The sequence below is a fragment of the Haplochromis burtoni genome, unplaced genomic scaffold, assembly GCF_018398535.1.
Source record: "Haplochromis burtoni strain Fernald_Lab_line unplaced genomic scaffold, NCSU_Asbu1 Contig_125, whole genome shotgun sequence".
Lineage (NCBI taxonomy): Eukaryota > Metazoa > Chordata > Actinopteri > Cichliformes > Cichlidae > Haplochromis > Haplochromis burtoni.
In genome coordinates, this window is record NW_024582486.1 from 727483 (window position 1) to 751497 (window position 24015).

The window sequence follows — 24015 nt, forward strand, 5'->3', positions numbered from 1 at the left end:
AGAGGTTAAGTTTTAGAAATTGATTTGTTTTGCTAGTGACCATGGTAAATGTAAATTGCCTGAGCGCCTGACCTTGAAGAAGTCCTGATTAATAATTTGCATATCTCCAGAGGGGTTATGTGTCTTCATGCTGCGGACTGCCATCATGGTTACCAGAGCCTTTGTTTTGTAATCATGCAGCAGCAGCTGGATATGAAATTTAACATCTAACAACTGTTTTTTCATTCTGTAGTCACTGTGTACAGCATGTAAGCAGGTTGTTTACAGACATTTTTTTTTGTTGCAAGTCGTAAAAAGTCTCATATTAGCACAGCCATTTAATTGTATCTTCACTTGAATAACTGGATATGAACTCTGGGAACATTACTTGGAAAAGGATGTAACGAGTCTAATTTATGGCTGAGACAACAAGAAGTCTCTGGGTTTAGATAAACTTGAATATGAGCAGACAAAAAGGGAGACCGCCACAAATCACAGGCTTACAAGAGACGGGAGACAATTGGAGGTTTGTGATTTATCAGCGTTTGAACCAGCTTTTTGACAAAGGCCTTTTCTCCACAAAGAGACAAACCAGCCTCATCAATTTGGCTGTCCACTGCAGTCTTTGTTATCAAGGCTTGTGAGTTATAAACCAGAGTATGTTGATCAGCATGGGGCTTGTTTTATGCCCCTGTCTGAGCTGAATATGCCTCAGCTCATTTTCCTGAAGGTGCGATATTTTTTTGTAATGTGTGCAGAAAGAAATATATTGAATGACGACTGGGAGGCACTGTAAGGCCAGAAAAAAAAAATTGCCTCTAATATGTCACGAAGACAAGAAAGGAATGAATGCCATCTTAACGTCAAATATCCCTCAAACTAAGATGCTTTCATAACTCAAAATGTGACCTATTGCGTGGTTTATGATGTCTAAAAGACATTGTTGTTTTCCCTTAATGAAATGGACTTCACTAAACCCGGTTTGCTAGGATCAATACTTCACTTCAACACTTGACGCAGTCTTTCTTCCTCAAAGAGTCTGAACTCACCTGCATTGAAAGTAGAAGTAGCAGTTTATTCTTTGCAGCTGCCAAATGCAACACATCTGTTAAAATCAAAGGTATAAATATAAAAGGGCACCGTGACACTGTGTAGATATCATGTCTCTCTCCTGCTCTTAAATTGTACTCAAACTCTTAAAAAATGCAATTTGAATAAATTATTGTACAATATGGAAAACACATATCTCTCTTGGAAGAGGCAGCCTGTTTATCCAGGCAACCATCCAGGCTAAAAGCACAAAATAGTAAAATTATGAATGGTAATTTAATCACATAATGGCTCCTACACTCTCCAAAAGTCTAATTCCTTGTGTCTGCTCCTCTGTAAGTAGCATGCAGTGTGAATTTCAATGATGGATACTGAGGACAATTGTTTTATTCCATTTTAGACAACTCTATTCGTGGCCGATGGAAAAGGATCTTCAGCAGATTCAATATAATAACTGAAAAGGAGATATAATGCTTTTGCACATCTCTGAACAATGTTATAAAAGTGTATTAGATTATCTACTTCATAAGAAATATCAGAGTTATAAAAATTCCAGAATGGCTTGTTATGCTTTCTTCTTCTGCTTCACATTACACATTTAAGTATTTATCTGCAGAGCTAGACAGTATTCAAGGAGACATTGATAAGATTGTGTGATAGTTTTATAAATATTCTAAAGTTTAATCCGAATTGGGTCCATCTGTGGGGCTCATAATTTGGCAGCTGCCTGTACAGAAATCAAAATTAACTTTGATGTTTAAAACTATTCCCAGGCAAGAAAGTTAATAATGCATGATTCAAAAAACTGTGCATGATCTTTGGCAAAGTTTTAGAGTGCAAAATGTCTACATCCACAGATAGTTATTACAGTTGGGTTAAAGTCTGGAGAAAGATGGTCCATATGATTATTATAAACACAACCTTTAATTGCAGGTCAGTGACAAGAGGAAAGTTTCTTGCATTTCAGTTAAGCAACTTACATCCACAAACCTGACCTCCACATCCTTTCTTTCAGCCTCTTACAAATAGCACACAGTAAGTGACAATTTGCTAAGCCCAGCCCTTTTAATTACTGCCCTTATCCCTGTCAGTCTTTCTATTCGTGCACAGCAGATAACAGGGGTTTTTAATGCCTTTGCAGTTTTTAAGCAGTTTAGACTTACTAGTAAGTGGGGAAAAGTTGCACTTTTTTTTGTAACTGCAAACTTTAGGGTTAGTCTTTCATGCAAATGGACTGGTTCTTATATAGACTTTTCTACTCTACATGAGCGCTCAAAGCACTTTATACAACTTGCCTCATTCACTCATTCAGACCCACTCATACAAGACATAGAAACAGACTTCATTTAATCCCACACTGGGGAAATTCATTTGTTACAGAAAGAAAAGGTGAATTAGAGCTATATTAGAAAAATATAAATATAAAAAAAAGAAGCCAGAATACTATACAATGCAAAGATGACTGCTATGTACAGAAAGCGAACACTTTTTCCTACCTAACTGCTTTCTTTCTAACATTCACACACATTTATACTTTGATGAATGCATCGGAAAGCAGCTTGGGGTTAGTATCTTGCCCAAGGACATTTGGCATGCAGACTGGGAGCAGCCAGGGATTCATCCACCAAGCTTCCGATTAGCAGCTCTACCTCCTGAGCTCCAGCCGCAATGTGTTTCATGATTTATCGACATTTTAAGAAGTTATCTTGTTAGTCATGTTACACATGTTATGCTTGCAGCTTGCATTAGAGCAGATAAAGGCACTTATACCTATATAAGATGAAATCCAACTATTTGGATGGTGTACACAAGAGTGCAGAACAATGTTCACTTCTCATGGCTGCCATCTTGCTATCTGTGTGCTAGAAAGGTAAAAATTATAGACTTAAGTCAGAGGGTAGATCTGACTTTAAATAATCATAATGGTGGGCTTGATCTAAAGCTTGTCATTTTTACTTTAATGGTGAGCATAACTCACTAAATGAACATCATGTTGTATTCAGTAAGACTACAAAACCCTATCAAAGACTACTAACCATAGAAGTTGCCATTTGCTGGCTATTATGAAAAGTACAGGTTTATGGCATGTATGCACTGGGTTCTCTTTTCAGGCCCAGAGGCATGTCCATGTTTTTCACATGCAGTCTGTTAGCCATTAACAAGCCTCTGGCTGGATATTTGACCAGCTGTCTTGGCAGAACTGGTAGATTTTATTTAAACTGGTTGATTTTAAGTGGGTCAAAACCAGTTTATTGGATCACCCACCTGTGTCCAAGTTTTAACCAGCTGATTTATGGTGAAGTTGAAAAATTTCAAGATAGTCCTCCCTCTTTATTATTCCATCCACTTTCTGCAATGAACTACCACTGGCAACAAAAACACAGAGCATGATGCTACATTGTGCTTACAATTAGAGAGGTAGATTGTTGTTAGAGTTCAAAGAGTCACCTTAACTACTTCAGACATACCTTTGTAATTGTGATAGCTCATTTTTGTCTCTTCTGACCATGAAACGTTTTTCCCAGAGAGTATATTTGCTTGTCAGTTCAATTCAATTCAGTTTTATTTATATAGTGCGAAATCACATAGCAGTCACATCAAGGTGCTTTATGTTGTAAGGTAGAGACAGTACAATAATACAGAGAATGTTGGCAACTATAGATTTCAGTCGTGCTTGAAGGTGTTGATTTTGGAGCTGGGGCTTCTTTCCTCATCAGCACCCTCTCAGTCCATTGTGGACAGTCACAATTTTCCAGCTAAGGGTAAGCTTGAGCTTACAATGTATATTTGTATATAATGTATTTATGTATATTTGAACCTGTGTGTATAATTTTGACCGTGTCTGCATTAGAGAAAAGCAAAAAATAAAAAAATAGAGAAAATAAATTCAAAAATGTGCACCAGTCCTTGTTTTTACACTCTTTAAAGATGCAATCACAAGAACATTTCAAATATAATTCAAATTTCCAAAACGACGACATGCATGCCTATGGTGACTAAATAACACAGAATGTAGTACGTTACTTAATTACTCCAAAGAAAAAGTAACTCGTTATACTACTCTTTAATTTCATGTTTCTCCATAAGATGATGTGAAACACATTATTTCATAATCGCCATCCAATAATATAAACCTACAGGCTACAGTCCCACACACCGACACAAATCCCTATTTTAATGAGGAAACACACAATCTTTTTCTTTGTATTTAGTTATAAACACAAAGCCAACCGCACAAAGCAAAGGTGAAAACCAGCACAAAGACACTTCAAAGCAGTCACCACGGTGATTCTACTCTAAAAACATGAACAGGTAGAAACGGAGGCCGCAGGCTGACTGCTCATCACTGCCTTTGTTACCTGTTGAAGTTCAGGGTCTGGCTACTGGGCTGGTGTCGGCATTTACTCAGCTTTATCATCACGCTAGGTTCTTGGCTTGCTTAGCATTAGCATACTGTCTTTGCAGGTGTTCGCAAAGATTCAAAAGTTCGGTAAGCGGCATAATACGGGTGTTTCTGTCCTGGATGCAGTTTCCACTTTAGCATCACACTCCCATCCTTTTGTGCAATATAAGTACAATGTCGATATCCACGCTGTAGACCGTGGAGTGTGCCACTATTTTCCTCCTCCAGCACATGAATTGAACTCAGCTGATTGTACCGCAAGTGCAACTAGAACAAACAAGCTGGATTGATAGGCAAGCAGACTAACAATTCCAAGGAATTGAACTATTTGGAACTGATTGTAGAGTACCGGTTCTCGATTCCCATCCCTAGTGATATTATGCCTAAGCGCTGAATATATCTATATATATATAGAGAGAGAAAGACATTTAAAACGTGTTTTGAAATTATGAATTTAAGTACCCTGTCCAAATTCATGTGCTACACTGCACAATTAAGAGTGTCAGACATGGCTTGGTAAATGGGGCATGAGACACAGGGATAGTTTCAAAACATGGATGAAACCAGGTCATGGACCACAAACTTTCTCTATAAAAATTTCCATCAAACTTTACTTTCAATCTGGGAAATTTGCTGTTGTTTTCTGACTTGGACACAAAAAGTCAGTTTCATGCAAATCAGTTGCTTTTAAAATGACGTTTTTTAAAATGTGCATTTTTAAATGGGTGAAAATAAAATACATATATACATCCCTTCTGTCCTTCAATCCAAACCACCAATTTTGGCTTTGACAAATCAATAGACAAAGGCTAGATTACCTTTTGAGCGGCTGGAAGTATCCCTGCCAGCCTGCCGGGGTATTCCTCTGAAAGCCGGGCACTTTTCACTTTTATGTTGAAATGGTGACACTATTGATTCAGAGACATAAACCCTGGAGGACTTTCAAAGCATGTCTCCACCCCTCTCTGAATCAAAGACCCGTTTGAGGGGATTTGAGGGGTATATTCCTGTCAGAAAAACAGAATCTGAGCAGATACTCCAAGAAATTAACAAATAATGTGAAACTATATTTTTTCTGTAACTCTTTAAAAGATGAGCAACAAGTAAAAGTAACCATCACCAGATATTTAGAACTCATCAAGGTCTTTGTGCTAAGTACAATCTGTGGCTGGACTCAAATAAATGCCATTTGACTTCTCAGGTGAGTAAAGTAATTCTTTTTCTCGATGTGAAATGGCAGGCTGTGACTGCTCATATAGTGCAGTGTTTACCTCTAGCTTTGCCATTATCACTCACCAGACAGATTGTCTCAAAGGCACAATCAGACCAGTTGAAGAAGATTGTTTGTTTATGTCTCTCTTGCCGTGGGTATTTTTGTGCAGTGCCCTATTTCAGTCTTGATAACAGGCCATAATTTCAGTGTTCACTATGGAAAAGATCCTTAGAATAAGCTCCATTTTCTGTCATTTTCATCAGTAAAAAGATCACTGAAAAGTCCAAGATGACAGCCAAATGAGAGAAAATGTTATTGTTTTTTTGTTGTTTTGTTTTTTACCCAAAAGATCTGAACTGAGTTAAAATAAATCAGAACACAATAGTAACAGAAGGACATCACAAGGCTTTAAAACATTTAATTTTAAGCATCAATGCCAAAGGGATGTTGGTATTTAGATAAGGTATTTCCCTCATATTGCACATTCCATGCAAGGAAGAAAAATGGACACAGCCAAAAATGAATCCAGCAGTCTCAAAATTTTAAGTACTCGGTCATACTTCACTCTAATCTAATTGAGTTGGAAATTAAAGCTCCAGAATAAGGTTAGTGACAGAGCTTTTATAAATGAGGTATAATAATAGCCAATGCAAATTGGGTGTAATATCATCAAGTCAGTACTGGGAAGTCATGGAAGGTAAAATATCCATGGACAAAGTAGTGTAAAGTGAGTTTCAACTGTATTTTTTGTGCAGTTGCAAAAAATGCTGCATATTTCTAGTAAAGTGTGAATTAAAATGTGTATTCATAAATCATCTTGTAAAATTACAGCAATGTATCCTCAGTAAGTGTTTCACAGAATAAAGTCTTTTACAAAATAGTCTGGTACCGTGTTAAATAAATGACTCGATAATGACAGGAAAGTAACCACGCTCGCTGTTTTAGAGAAGAGGATAATATTTGAACTCGACACTGCCCTCATCAAAGTAATACATTTTAGTTGTTTATGTGTTTGACTTTTAAAGCTGATTAAGTTCAGAGCATTCATGCAGCTTTCATGCTAAAATTAACTCGGTCTGTGAAAATATCATTCAAATGTCATCACAACATCATACCTTCCTTTTCATTGTGAGTATATGGCCACTGACCCATGCCTGATTGGTCAGAGTGTTCAAACACTGGCGCTAGTGTATCGCTTTCTTTGATTTTCGCGTTCTTTCATTCTTTTTTTCTCTATCTGCTTCAAACACACACTTTTTGTTTTGAACTTTCAGTCGGCGATGGTCCTTTTGATGTAAGGACAGTTTCAGAAAGTACAAAAGTTAGTGTTGCTGTGCTTTTCTACAATTTCTTTTTTAGGTTGCAAGTAGCTGATAGCGGTCCCTGTTCACATTCGAGAGACAGCTGTTTATGGAGAGGTCAGAAACTTGCCATAAATTAAGGTAACAACCACTCTCTTTTTGTCAATATCAACAATGCAGAATCTAGCAATACAACATTTCTTACCAGCCTAGATTTATGCTACAATCTCTTTTTTTATTCTTGGCCTTTCCTGTGTTTCCTGTATTCAGTTGCTAATTTCCCCCAGTATGGATGTTCTCATGTTTTGTTACTTCCTGTTTTATTTTGTCAGCCCCTCTTCTTGTGTTTATGGTGTTTGGTTTTGCTTCCCTGGTGTCTACTGTGATTAGTTTAAGCCATGTGTCTTCCCACCCTCACATTAAATCAGTATACTCAGAGTCCATCCCCATATGGAAAAGAAATAGTAAAAACATATATGATTTACTCATGAAAGTGGCTACTTTCTCATTACTTTCATATATATTTTTAGTAAGTATACAAAACATACAAGTTTCATTATATAATTTTTCAAGAGATCTTATATGTGTTTTCACTCTTGTATGCTTTTCATACAAGTTTTATACAAGACAGATAAAAACTTTATACGATTTATATATATCTTTTCCATATGGGTCCAGTCACCCGTTAAGATGAAACATCAATCCCCAAATTCCTCCATGAAAAGTGACGTATTTGCTGCACAATGACAGTAAAGACTTGGCAACCTTGCTTTTATGTAGGAATATAGACAGCATGAAGTACCAAGGTAGTTCAATCCCCTACTGCACAGACATGCAATGCAAGTGAGTAGTGCACATCGGTGCAGTCTAACTCAGATCAATTGCAACATGTTGGCATTGTATCCATTTGTAAATTGGATGGCAATCAAAATCTAGGAACTGGTTATCGATTAGATGAGAAAAAAATGAATTCAGCCCGTTCCCAGTAACTACACAAAAGAACTTACAGTTCCTGCTGCCTCAAAAAAAAAAAAAGAAAAAATAATAAAAGACCTTTCTCAAGTTAGACACTTTTGATTTGAACTGCTGCCCTCGGGCAGATGTTTCAGAGCAATTAAAACACAGACAAAAAGATTTAAAAATATTCTTTATTCAAAGGTCATGACTGCACTAAAGACTGCTGGGAACAGTGCATTTTTAGGTGAATGCATTGTGCCGTGATTTCCTGCAGAATGTGAAAATGTGCAGAATTTCTGTTAGAATTTTTGTATGTTTTTTATATTTTTGTGTTTTATGTAACTTTTTATATTTATATATTTTTTGACATATTTGGAAGCCTTTGCAGAGGTTTGCATAGGATTTTATCTAATGCTGTTGTAATACATTGTATTGTATATTTGCAGTCAGTCTGAGTCCGACCACCAGGCAACTAGTTGCAAGGTGATTGCAGTCACTTATTTTTAAGCTAGTATGACTGAACAATAAGGGAACATAATGTTGGTCTCTTGACCAGTCAGCTCACTGCTTTGATACAGGTTAATTCACATGAAATATGAAACTTGCATCCATTTTTTCCTCTGATTTATTCTGGTGAGCCACCATGAGGTTCACGTCTGTGGAATTGAGTGAAATAGTTAAAACTATTAGAAAACTATGAAATCTTGCACACATGCTGATGTTTGTCAGTGTGTGTCAAACATGTAGATACATAATAATCTGCTATTTTGCATTTAAGTCTAATTCAAACACTAATATCAACATTTTTGAGTATTTTAGCACATTTTTGAAAAGTGAGATTTAAAGTCATAATGCTTAGTGCTTTGATGTTTTTGAGGAACTGGTACATATTATTATGATGCAGACGATTAGTAACCCAACAGGGGGTTGGGCTATAAGATCCTACTGTTTTAGCATTTTCATCTATCAGCACGTTTTTATGTGCGTGTGTGTGGGCATACATGTTGCTGTAATACAAGACAAGAATTAGAAAATTCTTGTGCCTCTCACATGAAATCACACTAAACTTTCAGAGAGTGAGGTTTGTCACATTTGAACGCACTGAGGCTGATGATTTTTGTCAGCCAGGACTGCTATAATTGAAAATATTCATTACTCTGTGTAATTTATAACTTTGTCATAAATCAGCCTTGGAGTTCTTGGACCATCCAGTGTGCTCATTAGAGTTTTAATTAAAGCACTGAACTACGATAACGTTGCGATTTTCTGAAGGGCAATGAAATATAATGGTAGGATCACTATATCTCCTCTTAATTTTCTCTATTGTACAGTAGGTTTTGTCTCTTTTGCTGGGGCTTTTTCGCCACATAAACATGCAGTGCTCTGCATCTTCACACATTTGCTTTCAGATTGCAAAGTTGGCTTTGTCCTTTAAATGGTGGGTTGGAGTTATTCATGTGACAGTTACAGCATCAATAGATGGGTCTGTGTCAGCCCTGCTGCTGATGGGTTTTCCATAGGCTGTATATAATTTAAAAACATGAGTGAATGCAAATGTAAAATTTACCACTGAATATCCACAGAAGTATGTCATAAACAAACAACCTTCAGAAAGGATCATTTGCATCACCATTAGAGTCAACTACCATCAATGCTTTAGTGTCTAATTGCTTAAATTGTCTGTTACTTTAACACACCTGCATTTTCTGGGTCCATTTGCTGTTGACAAACAAGCTTTAACACTCTGCCACAAAGCTTTCTATTCACCATTTCATCCTTATGGCGGGGTACTGCGTTTGCATTTGAATTCCTCATCCCACCCCCACCTGATTTGAATCTGTTTTGTGCGTGCACTATCGGCTGTTATGAATTTCACGCAGGATTTTTGTGTGGTGTTTATTTGCTCTGCTGCTCAAAGCTTAAGAGGTTCCCAGAGTCAAAATCATTTCTCTCTAAGTGGTGGGCTTTCATGAGCAGCTGCTACACAGCAGTCGGTCCTAAGATGTTGGTCAACACTGCAGTTGATGAGTCTTTTCAGATTGTGCATTTTCTTTGCATCCCTGCAGTAGGCTGGATGAACGGGATTCACATGCTTGTTACTCTGTAGTGTGGCTTTATGTTTTGGATAATGAGGGGTGGGCTTTGATGTTTTGTAAGTGAGTCATAAGATGACTACTCAAGTACAATCAAGGCTACTGGGGTCCCTGTGAATTTATTAATCCACACCCACATTGTTTTTTGTTCTCTTTTTTTGGCTCTGTAGCAAACTGATTATCTGAGCTGCTTTCTCTCCTTTGTAAATGCAATCTTTGTATTTGGCATAGTCACGATTTCACTATCTTTTCTACATGTTTTACCTTCTTGCTCTGCTTCTCCAGTTGTTCATGCATTGAAACTGATCAGAAAACACCTTTGGCCCATGTCCACCTCATTGCCTTTATTTCCTTTTCTTGACTGCTACCTTTTTTCAATCCCCCTTTCAACCTACTGTATCTCTTTTTCTAACAGCTATTAAAATGGGTTTCTTTACTTCAACAAGGAAGAAATATCTGCCTTTATTCCATTTTGAATTTCCACTGCATGTATCTTGAATAACAGTACCATGCATCTTGCAGTAATGAATGTTAAATGGCTGTAGTAATTGCTGTAGAAAGGGTTTTACCAAATAAAGAGGGACATTAGAACCACTATATTTACAACATTTGTACTCATGATTAATATTCATTGGACTGAGGCTTGGCAGAAAGTCCAAATGAAATCATTTGCAATCATCATGGGTCATATATCGAGGGATATTATGTATATGAGCTGTGCCGTGTGAGATGGTGCAGAGTAAACTATGAAAATATCATGTTATTGGTTTTCATCATGGCATCACAAAGTAAATGGATGCAAATAATCCCTTTTAAAAATAAAATCAATTATCCTTGATGCTTCAATCATGCATTAATCAATTTTTTCCCTTTGATATAGTTCTTAGCAGCCTATCAACACAACACTAATGTATCATCACTTCATGAAGCTAATGTGAATAGTTTTAGTTTTATTCATTATTTGTCAGGAACCATCCACTAAAATATTGATCTCACAAGAGAAAAGTTGCCTTGCACTAGATTTTGCTAACAGTTAATCTCCACGTGCATTCGCTGGGCTTATACACAAAATATTAAATATGCTATAAAGGCAAATACATATCTACAATGCAAGTATAGTAATATAATTAAATATATTCATACGTCTGCAACATATTAGCAAAATTGCATTGACCTGGAGTTGTGTTGCTTGTGCTTCTTTCCCCTTTTCTGCTTTGATCTTCACCAGTTCTTAAAGGGAATGTGTGACGTAGCCGCTTTATGTTTACAAGTCCTGTAACTTCTTCCTTTTCATTTCTTTCAGATCATAAATGTTTTTGAGCCTTTTAGGCAGTAAAATTCTCACTGATGATGTCTGTGAAAGAGAATCAAAAAAACTGAAAAAGCTGTAGGCTGTGCTAGTTTAAAAAAAAAAAGTCCAGATAAAAGCTCAAATGCTGTTGTGAGCTTCGAATCACTGCAGCAATGAATAAAAATGTTCTGTCACACTTTTTATATTAAATAATTTCATTTAAGCAGTTTGGATTCTCTGGATTCAAACGCAACATAATTACCACCTGTTTATTTATGTTAATGATTCTTTTTTTTTTATTCCTAAACATAAGTTATTAACCAACAATCAGTGAGAATGGCTGTAAGGTGATAATAGTTCATTTTAAATGAAGATGACATTGTTAATCATTTCATTTATTCAAGTGTATTCTGACCGTGAAGGTGAAGTCAGAGTTCTAGTATGTTAAAGCAAGCGTGACCATCGTCTCAGCCGACTTCTGCACACATAATACTTCATATGTGTTTGAGACCTTGAATTATTTTTATTTTCCTTGTGGACTACAGCAGTTGAAGTACAGAGAAAAAAAATGTCCATGCAAACCTGAAACTAACTCACTGCCCACTATAGGTACACCTTTCTAGTACTGAGGCGGATCATTGCATAGATTCAGAAAGTGCTGGAAACATTCCTCTCAGATTTTGGTTCATATTGATATGATAACATCACATATTTGCTGCAGATCTGTTGGCTTCACATCCGTGATCTCCGATTCCACCACATCCCAAAAGGTGCTCTTTGCACTGAATGGAGGCCATTTGAGTATAGTGAACTCATTCCATGTTCGAGAAACCAGCCGGAGATGATGTGGAACAGTGCCTCATCTGGCTGGAAGCAGCCATGAGACGATGGGGACACAGTCAAAAATGGATGGACATGGTCAGTAATAATACTCAGATAGGCTGTGGTGTTTAAATGATGCTCAGTTGGTATTAATGGCCCCAAAGTGTGTGAAGAAAATAACCCGCACAACATCATACCTACCAGCAGCCTGAACCACTGATACAGGGCAGAATGGATCCATGCTTTGATGTCGTTTCTGACAAATTCTGATCCTCCCATCTGAATTGAATTGAAGCTTATTAGACCAAACAACATTTCTCCAATCTTCTGCTATCCCGTTTTAGTGAATCTGTGTAAATTCTATCCAGAGTTTCCTGTTCTTAACTGAGATGAGTGGCACCTGTGCTGTAGCCCATCTGCCTCAAGGTTTGATATGTTTAGCATTTAGAGATGCTCTTCTGCATTTAGAGATGCTCTTCTGCATTTGGAGATGCTCTTCTGTATTTCTTGGTTCTAATGAGTTTCTGTTAACTTCCTATCAATTTAAAGCATTCTGGCCATTCTCCTCTGACCTCTGGCATCAACAACACATTTTCCCACACAGAGTGAATGCTCACTGGATATTTTCTCTTTTTTAGAACGTTCTCTGTTGTGTGGGGAAAAATGCAGCTGATTAGCAGGTTCTGAAATGCTCAGAACAGCTCATCTGTCACCAACAACTATGCCACACACACACTCAAGTTTAAATCAATCCAAATAAATGTGGTACTCTTGTAGAGATTGTTTTTTCTGTTTTATAAGGGGCTATAAAAAGACTAAATGACATACAAATATTTCTCATGCACTCAGCAAGCATTGCCCCAGGTGAAGGACAGTGACATGAGAAAAACCTTCAAAACTCAGCCTTATGGGCAATTAACTATTTAAGATATTTCCCAGTCATTGTGAAAGATTGGAACGTATGACGCATATAGTCTGAATGCACCTGTATTTTTTTAATCTAACTACAAAGATTAAACTAAACCTTAATATGCTGTTACAATTTTATCAATGAAAAAAAGAGCACATTGCCAAAAATACAATTTTGTCAAAAAAAATATCCAAACAATTAATTTGAAACGACATTTTCCCGCTATCCTATATTTTGGTGAATATTTGAAAGTCTCTACTGTCACTAGTTAATGTAAAGTACTGTGAAAAATTGCTAGTAAATGTATTCTCTAAAGTTCAGATGGCACCCAAAAGCTTTGAACGTGTCACAGTAAAGAGTATGAGAAATCATCAGGCAATTGACAGATTGAGGTAATAGTATGTCAAATTATTTAATATATTAATATATAATTCTGATGCAGACAATGATAACAATCCGGTTGTTCAGTCTGACGTCACTAGCCGTGTCTGGGTCTAAACTCCGCTGCAGGTCCATATATCAAACGATCACTATGGCATTACTGAGAGTTGAAAAACTGTCTAAAGTCTTTCATCTTTAATAAAATGATCAGCGTTCTGCTCTACCAGGTGTAACAATTGAGTTTAACATCCAGGCATCCATGAAAACGGAATTTATGACATTTAACGGAGTTAGAAGTTAGCAGGGAGTTAGCTCGCTAGCTTCTATCTAAATACAATATAGCATGTCCTGACTGCGGGGTTTTGGAAACAAATTCAAACGTACAGCTCTGTTATCACTTCCAGCATAAATGAAGACAGAAAACTAAACAGCAGTGACGTTTGTAGGGTTACTGAAGTTTGGCTGGTATATAATGATGTGCTACGTGACCGCTAGCGACACAGCTATGTTAGCATAATATAAACAAGTTAACTTTTTTCCACTCGATAAAAGTTACCGTGAGTTTTCTCGGTGTTCAGAAACAAATGTAATCGCATGGCAGGATGCTGTAAAAGGACCAAACTTCAGCCAGGAGAACAACTGAGATAATTCATCCACAATACAAAGTTAGTCATTCATATACTGCTGCATGGGCTGGGCTGTAGTTACATCCTAAGGTTTTAAAAAAACTGAGCTTAAATAAATGATTAGCGGTAATAAAAGCCGAGGGAGGTCAACAGGGATCACTGACTGTTTTAGGAGCTTTTTGAGATCAAATAGAAGAAAATACATAGCATTAAACATGTTAACAACATAAAAGCCATATTACACGCAGACTACTTTAGACCCGGAAGTAGGATTCGTCACGTCATCACTTAACAATCGGATTGCATTAGTCTTTACTTTTAGGCTGAATGTTTCAATTTATTTATTTATTTTGTCTTTGTTATGCAGGGAACAGTGATAGATTTTGGAATAATGCACATTTACCTACATTTTATTTGACTTGGTGTGCATATCACATAACATACAATGCATAAACTTCTATGTTTACACTAAATTTTACAGATTTATACAGGAAAATTGGAAAACTGGTTTACAAATGTGCCACAGCACCATAACATGGTAGATAAAACAAAAGCAAACCCCTGTGTGAAAAATCCATGCAACTTAAAATTTTAAATCCTGGGCATGATATTGTACATCATGTGGCAGAACTTGATCTGAATATCTGAATGTACTGGAGTCCATCAATAGCCTATCTGTCTTAATACCAAAGCCACACAGCCTCTCTCTCCCTTTCATTTTCTCCCTCTGACTCTCCCCTCCAACAGCCACACACAAGGCCATCCATTCAAAGGCCTTCCTCGTCCAGCCCCAGCAGTCCCCTGAGGCGTCTATACGTTCAGACCATGCTGCCTGGGATTAAAGTGTAAGATAGAAGTAGCTAGTGGGGATTGCTGCTTCTTCCTAGCTGATGGCGAGGCTCTGTAGGGCTTCCTTTGACACCCCCTCTCTGCTTTGGCTCACAGTTTGAAGATGAAGGCTTATTTGAGGAAAAATTATAGAGGACGGAGTTTTTGGTGCTGCTTTATATTAATGTTATTCTCTTGTACAGTATAAGAGACCAATAGTTAAAAGCATTTAACAATTGGATTACTGCATTATAATCCTGCCCTGTATTTCTTTCACATTAACTGTGTTAAAAAAAATCATAATGAGAGGTGTCCTGTGATTTTAGCTAGCTACTACTCTAAATTGTTCATGCGGTACTTTGCTTTTATGTACCAACAAAAATATCTGGACAGTCTGCTCTGTGTCAGCTGGGTTGTCTGGATTTAATAGAAAATTCTTCCAAGAATATGCATCACTAAGGTATAATAAACTGCATCACACTGTTTTGATTATTACTGAGGACTTTTTGCATTACTGCTTGTATTTTAAGTCTGCCCAAATTATGTGTTTTGAAATTACCACTCATCATCAAATGAGTCATCAAATGGCACAAATTTAAGGTGATTTCTTTCGGCATATTGCATTATTCAGAACGTGTAATTGACTTTTAGTTTTTCACAACGCCAATATCATTTCTTTATAAATCACGTAGTGTAGCATGGATGAAAGAGTAAGGCTGTTACATTACAAAAACACTCCTTTATGGACTGTTTGTGGTCTAAATGCGACATTGTGTTTAATGTATGCCAGTATCCTAGAATGAAATTCAATGAATAAAATAAAGAGCTTCATCTCAGAATCTACAGGCCTCAGCTAGTACGTTAGATCTTAAAGTTCATAACAATACAACTGGAACAAGTCTGAATATGTATGGCTTGTTTGGAAGGGTTTCCAATAAAAGCCTTGTCTCTCTTAAAAGAGCATGCCATAAAGCTTGGGTTTGCGAGGTTGCATCTTAACAAATCAAAAGATGTCCTTCAGAAAGATGAGACCATTGTGGAAATGTTTTGCCATAATACGCAGCACCAAGCTTGACGAAAACATACAGAGCAGATCAGCACAAAGCACTCTGGTGGAGGGATGACAATTTGAATCTTGATTTGCAGCCATGGGACCTAGTCACCTTGGAGTCATTCAGTTAACCATGTATAGGCTACCAAAGTGTTCAGGAGGCAAATGTCAGGCAATCTCTCTAGCAACTAAAGCTTGGCTGAACTTGGATCATACAAGAAGACAATGATCCCAAGCACACCAGCAAATCTACAACAGAATGGCTGCAAAAGCATCAAGGTGCAGCAATGGCCCTTTCAAAATCCAGACCTCAACTGGCCTAAAATGCTGTTGTGGGACTTGCATAAACAAATGCTCACAAACTCTAATGAACTGAAGCAACATTTAGAAGAAAAGTGGGCAAAATTCCTCCATAATGATGTTAAAGCATGTTAAAGTCATACTGAAATTTATTACTTCAAATTATTGCAGCTAAATGTAGTTTAGCTGCAATACAAGCTACTGAATCATGGGGTATACCCAGGCTTTCAAAGGGCTGCACAGGGTCCTGTAAAAAGTCTTTTTCACATGACTGTATGTAACAGCACTTTATTACTTTACACCACGATGCATTTTAAGGTAATTTAACATCGCTTAAATGAAAATACAAGACAGCAGTTTTTAATATTACGTCCTAGAGTACATGGTGATGTTTTAAAGTGAAGTGACCTCTAGCTGCTGTGTTAATCACTGCATAATATGCACCACGGGTGTCCCACCTGTACTCATGATGGAAAGTAGTACCTGAAAACAAACACTGAGCTTTGTGTGTTTAATTTAGTAAAAAGCTGTATTTTAACTCAAAACACGTTGTTGTCCTATCCCTAACAAGCAGTTATATGCCAAAATGTCACCTACCATAAATAAAAAATGAAAGTAAACAAGAAATTAAAATAAAACTTTAAAGTGGCTTTGAGCAACAGTCACGTTCCAACATTCGAGGTAAAAGTTAGATGTGTTTTTGTCACCTTCCTGCTACCCTTCCTGCTTTCTAATGCAAACTTTTCCCCTTTTTTAAAAGTGCAAAAACCTGAATATCTGTCATGTCCCAGCAAACACTTTTAATCGATGAATTACTGCTGGCTGACAATCTTGTCTTGACATTTGGTATAGGAACAGTTCCAAAATGAAAGTTATGCCAGAGAAATAATCTAACCGTTATACATTCGAGCAGATTTGTGTAAAAAAAAAAAAAGGGGGGGGGAGTATATTACATTTCTTCAGACAACACAGACAGAGGTATTTTTAAATTCCTTCCAAACAAGCGCTGTTTTGTCAAATATTTTGTCCACGAGAAAACTGTCAGCAGCATGCCAACGCATCAAGTGGCAATATAACTGACTTCATAAAAGGAGATGAGGGCGCACACCTTTGACACTGTAAGGCAAGGTTTTATTTTTTCATCTCCACAGGAAAAGGCAAAAGCAGAGTTTCTATAATTCTTCAGCCTGGAGAAAGTCTTCCGAGCTGTTTGTTTGCTTGTTTGTGAAAGGACGATTTGATCATTTAGATGAGGGACTTGTTAAGGTCAAACGTTTACAAGGGTACCAAGCAGGTTAAGGCAGGGTGTAAAACATTAGGCCTGCATGGCATGAAACATGTGCAAAGGGGAATTATTGATAATACTACTACTACTACTACTACTACTACTACTAATAATAATAATAATAATAGAAGAAGAATAGAAGTTTCTTGTCTGCCAACAGGGTTTATTTTTCATTTTGAGATTATAAAAATAATAATGAGTAAACAAATGCATAACTTGAAATTTTAAATTGGATTTAAAGTTGATTGATTGATCAAGTCCAGTTTCCTGCATCACAACGTCACGTTCTGCTTTACAGTGCATCACCACCATACTGGAAGTGCCAAGTGAGTTGAAGTCTGTCACAGATGATGGCAAAGTGAGGCAGAGGGGAGGAGGACTGATGACACGGAGCTGGCACAGCGAGCGAGTCGTACATTGTACTTTGTGGTGAAGGAAGGGAAGCGTGCGTCTCCTCTCCATCACATTTCACTTTTTCAAACAGTGACGGGGAATCAAAGAAGGCAGGATGTAGAATCCGTCAGACACAGACCGTTTCTTCAGAGTCTTGCGGTTAATTCTGCTGCTTTCAGTTTTTTCGCTCTGCTCGGTGCGGGAGTCTGCCGATCGACCGAGGTGAAGAAGAGAGGTGTTGCTCGCTGCCTCAGCTCGCTGGATGGATCCGAGCTCATCCTTTCTCACTTACAACTGAGGACTCGGTTTGGAAGAGTTGGGATTTTGTTCCCTCCTCCACTCCATCTCCTTTTCTGTGAGTATTCCTGTTTTCGCCGACCCTTTTATTCAGTTCTTATCTTTGGAAGGGCTGATATAAATTTAGAAATTTGCATTTATCAGGTGAATAAATGCGTTTGTTGGGGAAGTTGTGCGATTCGTGCGCTGGAGGCGAAAAGCGGTGTTTCTAAGGCGTGAACGTTTCAGAATCACTTTTTGTCACGTTTTGAGTATAACGTGCACGGACACAAGATGTTTGCTTATACTCGACCAGGTAATACAAGTCAGTAAAGAAACGTCATCAGGTCATTGTGTAATTTATGTACTTTAAAATTCTAACAGGGAAAACCGCGTAACGTTATCAGCGCATGGAGAACTCTGAAGTAGATTTCCTCCTTATTTAGATTCAACAGGTTTGGCTGTCACTGTTTTTCACCGTAGGATAGTTAATGAAGCTGCTCAGAACAGAAGCCTTATAGTTGTTTCTGTCGCCGATGCTGGTTAAATTGTACATCTAATTGTTCCTTTTCGACATAGGCTTGGACACAAAAGGCGAGTCATTTGATTCACATGCGTACCAATTAATTGTGGTCTAAGTCGAACTCGTGCACATTTTATTTTTTTCATAGAAATCAGATTTTACATTTCACACAAACTTTTACATCCACCTTTAGCTGTTCTTTCCATTTTTAGCAGCTCAGGTGGCATTTTGTATAGATGACATTTTCAGATATTTAAACAAGAGACTGCTGAAAGTGAAAGGAGATTTAACAGAGAGGAAAAATGTTTTGAAACTCATAGTAGAATAGGCATGATGGTACACAGCACCTTGATGGTCAGCACTGGTCATTTGGTTGAAGACTGAATGTGTTGCTGTTAATTATCCACATTCCCTTTTTTGTGTTTTCTTCTTCAGATGCCAGATCATTTTCAGGGCAGTTAAGTCTGAAGGTGTGGAAGACTTTGCTTCACAATGGCAACAGGAGTAGCAGCGTGGCTCCCCTTTGCCAGGGCTGCAGCAATTGGCTGGATGCCTGTGGCCAACTGCCCCATGCCTATCGCGCCAAGAGACAACAGCAAGAAACAAGATGAACTTATCATCCTCAATGTCAGCGGCCGTCGTTTTCAGACCTGGAGAACAACATTGGACCGCTACCCAGACACCCTACTGGGCAGTTCTGAGAAAGATTTCTTTTACAACGAGGAAATCAAGGAGTACTTTTTCGACCGGGACCCTGACGCCTTCAGAAGCATTCTCAACTTTTACCGAACGGGAAAGCTCCATTATCCTCGTCACGAGTGCATCTCGGCCTATGATGAGGAGCTGACTTTCTTTGGCATCATACCTGAGATCATTGGAGACTGCTGCTATGAAGAATACAAGGACAGAAAGAGGGAGAACTTAGAGCGGCTGCAGGATGATCAGGAAGAGAATATGGACCTGAAGATGCCCAACATGAACTTCAGAGAGACCATGTGGCGCGCCTTTGAAAACCCCCACACCTCCACCATGGCCCTGGTCTTTTACTATGTCACTGGGTTCTTCATTGCTGTCTCAGTCATTACGAATGTGGTGGAGACCGTGCCCTGTGGTGCTACTGCCAATCAGAAAGACATGCCATGTGGTGAACGCTACACTGTTGCGTTCTTCTGCATGGACACCGCCTGTGTTATGATTTTCACCGTGGAGTATCTGTTGCGCTTGTTTGCCGCACCTAGTCGTTACCGCTTCATGCGCTCTGTGATGAGCATCATCGACGTGGTGGCTATCTTGCCATATTATATTGGTCTAGTGATGACCAACAACGAGGATGTCAGCGGCGCCTTCGTGACACTGCGTGTGTTTCGAGTGTTTCGTATCTTCAAGTTCTCCCGCCACTCGCAAGGCCTGCGGATCCTGGGTTATACACTCAAGAGCTGCGCTTCGGAGCTGGGCTTCCTCCTCTTCTCACTCACCATGGCCATCATCATCTTTGCCACGGTCATGTTTTATGCAGAGAAGGGCTCCAGCTCCAGCAAGTTCACCAGCATCCCAGCTTCATTCTGGTACACTATTGTCACCATGACGACGCTGGGGTGAGTAATAGACATATGCAACCCCCACACACGCACACTGACACAGGTAAATGCATTCACACACAGTTACACGTTGTGGTATATGTGTATTTTTGTTTGTGGAATTATAACAGAGTTGCTTATGATTTTAATAAACTGAATAATTTATGAAAACCACTTTGAATTTCAAATGAGCATTAAGACAGCCTTCCCCCATACTTCAGTACGCTACAGCTTATTTGAAACTGCCAGTGTGATTAATGGTGGGGAGTGTAGCATTTATCTATCAGCACAAACATTCATGGCGTTTTGTTTGCCTTAGTTAGAGCTCTCCAAATAAGAAGACACTGTTTGAACACATGCAATACACAAGTAGATGCTCAGATAATAGATTTGTATTTGTGCAAGGGATGTACAGCTCATGCAGAGCCACATCTTGTAGTTTCTTTTTTGATCAGTGTAAATTCATGGAAAAAAAAGTTTCCACATGTCATTAGGTTGCCACAACCAAAACATTTGAACATTTTTACTAATATTGAAACAAACAGTTCTATTCATAACCCTCCAATTAACTAACAACTGTTTTCCACCTCCACACTCTTATGGCATGACTTCTAATCATCTTTGAATAAATAGTAAGTTTGATTGTTTTCAGAGGACAAACAATAGCTTTTCTACAGTTTTTTCAACAAATTTTCCTTTTGCTAATTGGGGCTAAACCAGGAGCTCCGTATGCACAGCTAAAGCTTCAGTTAAAAAATGCTTTGCAAGCGTGAAATAATTTAACTGCATTATAAAGTGAGATTTTCCTCTGTACGCCTGGAGGCAAAGCGTCCCATGAGGCATCCTCTGTCACCTTTATTATGATTCCACTCTGCTCTTAATCTTTCCTTCGAGCTCGCTGAGATTCTGTGCCATGAATGGCAAGGTGAACTTAAAAGTGTTCCCGAAGTTTGGTCGAGTGTACTACTCTATTAAAGAAGCAGAATTGAAGAATAATTACGAATTCCTAAAAATGCATTCTTCCCTCAGGCTCTCTTTGTAGATAATGCTATGTATGTAAATGGAAAATGTGCTTTTGGAAAGAAATGACATGACACAAAATAATTTTAATGGTTTTTGTGACTCACATGGGTAATGTAAATGTATTTTTGACTATAAATCACTTTCAAGTGAGCAGGAAACGCGTTAAAGGAAAAGCCTATCGTTTTAAGTCTGTCTAAAAGGAATACCTACATTTTATATGTATTGAAAACATTTTTGGCCTCTGTCATTTTTCATTCTCTCCACAGCAACTGTGAAAAGATTCCCACCTCATGTGATTTCAGTGAAAGCAATGCAGGACTCTAAACTTCAGGATAAAAAGACAAAGTTTATATGAGTCTTCAATAATTTAATAAATTGTGAAAAATGGACTTAAGATAATAATATTCACAATAACTGGTGGTAACCAGTTATTATGAATATTTTTGAAACTTCTATAAGTTGGATTTTTTAGAGAAACAGTGAAAAATGCTATTACTATACTAGAACTGATGGGTTGGATTTTACATTGTTTGATTTATGTGACTGCAAAGATATGTATTTTCTAATTATCAACAAGTGAGAATCGAGAACTTTTTGAACATTTATTAAAAATACATATGTACTCTACATTTCATTAATTATTTCAGCTCTTTTACAATATTTGATCAACTTAAAAAATAAGGAAAAACTCTAAAAAAAATGCCTTACTCACTGAAATTTTACCAATTCTTTAACCAATTATTACAATAATGTCTGTAAATGTAGTGAATTTATAATTTTATATAATGACCACAAGGATAGACATTTTTCTTTCATCATTTGATAAATATAGTTATGTTGTACAGCCCCGATTGCTGGGGGGTAGCCTACTAGCCTTAATAAATTTTTATTTATACATATTTATAAACCTAATAAATAGACATTAAGAATTGTATTTACAACATTAAATTACTTTAACCTACACTGATCTTTATTCCTATCAAGGAATAAAGCTAATAGGTGCTATGAACTACGAATTCCCCTTTTAATTTTTCTGTATTGATTAAGAACAGGAGACCTCACATGTGAGAGTGACACTGTCACAAGGTGACACTGGTTGTGTCTGCTGTAATGATCTGATTAGATTAGACAAGAAATTATGAAATCTGACAATTGTGATATTCTTATTCTCTAAAACAAGCGTTAAGCAGAAAAGTTTGTGTAACATCCTATTGCAGACCAGTCAGCTTACCATTTGTTATTGAGTTGGCCATCCTCATAGAGAAATGCCGCCTTGCTGAGATCTTCTTTGAAATGAAGTCTACATTTCCATAACATTTCTTTTTAAACTGACCAGATGTTCTATGCTGTTCATGTGTCTGACTTGCTGCCCAGCTCATCAGCTCTGTGCAGGTTGCCGTTGCTTCCATCAGTGTACTTTTAGCAGAGCTACTTGTGGGGAGCTTCTGAAATGCAAAGTGGCATATTTGGAGGAATCACAAGCATTAGCTTGACTGACCATGACCTGTTCCTACATCCCAGCGAGATGAAGGCACAAGGTTAGATGAGTTCAAGATGAAAGACACTGTAGTGAAATCATCATTAGAGATGATTTCACTACAGGAAATCATCTCTAATTCAAAGCAAAGTAACTAACTTTGCACTTTAACCATTTGTGTTATTTATCTATTTGACTACAAAAGCCATATCCTAGCTTTAGTTAGGACTTTGAATTGTACCGTTTGGTGAAAGTGATATTGTTTGTGCAGATATTAGTGCTGCTGGATGAACCAAAGAATGGCTTTAATTTATATGTGGAAGTTTTGTTTTACACATAGAGTTTAAAACCTTATAGAAAAATGGCTTTTTACCGTCTATCAGGATTTATATTGTCTAGAAACTACAAATATTTATGTTTAGTGACATAATAATTTTTATTTTCAAAAATAATTATGCTGTTTATCATTGAGTCATTGAGAAAACCATAAATACTGGATTGGACAGCATGTGTGGGAGCTGTCATGCTGCACCAGATTACTACAGATAACTACACTGCAAATGTCACGAGCTTCTGCCTTTTTCCTAAACTAAAATGAAATGAAATAAAGTATGGTTAGATTCCTGGTCAGGAGTCAAATGACATGTTTTGCTAGTCGACCTAAAACTTCCTGAACTAGACATTTCCCAGCTTGACTTGTGGCAAACAGCCTTTTTTCTGTTTTGTTGTATATAGAGTATTGTGCGAAAGACAAGCATGGACCATAATAGTCCTGTTAGTTTCTGTGCTGTGTAAGGCCAGACAGGCTGCCTGACCTTACCTGTGCAATATTTGTGTGGTTTGCTGTGTGTGGTACAAGTGCTTTCTTTTGTATCACACATACTAAAGGATACAAATGCCAAGGTGAAAGCATTATGTAAATTGTAAACCTGAACAATGTGTTTTCACAAAGACCCATTATGTGTGATGCACAATAGGCAGTGACACTGAGAGTCTATCTACAGCTCTGACAAAGTGAGCCTCATCACTACCCAAGGACAGTTATTTGTAATTGGGAAAACTATCAATTGATGCGCGTTCAAAGCAAACACACGCATCATTTTGTAAGTGCTGAATTCAAGGGCTGAAATTCAATACCTATTACAAAAACTAACATTGGATACTGTTGGAAATAATTCTGCAGCATATCGAATGAAGTCATGTATCTGGAGTCGAGTGTTTTAACCGATGCATGAAACGATACATTTTTAGACATA

At 37.6% G+C, this 24015-nt stretch overlaps 1 protein-coding gene across 2 annotated transcripts in view; it reads left to right on the forward strand.

The window, feature by feature from the left end:
• Nucleotides 1-17793: 17793 nt before the first annotated feature.
• LOC102310865 (potassium voltage-gated channel subfamily D member 3) overlaps nucleotides 17794-24015 on the forward strand; it is a 93560-nt gene continuing 87338 nt past the window's right edge. For both annotated transcript variants that reach the window (XM_042224020.1, XM_042224022.1), the window contains exons 1-2: nucleotides 17794-18238; nucleotides 19118-20277. In XM_042224020.1, the coding sequence (XP_042079954.1) occupies nucleotides 19175-20277 (1103 nt within the window). In that variant the 5' untranslated portion in view covers nucleotides 17794-18238; nucleotides 19118-19174. The remainder of the gene's footprint in view (nucleotides 18239-19117; nucleotides 20278-24015) is intronic.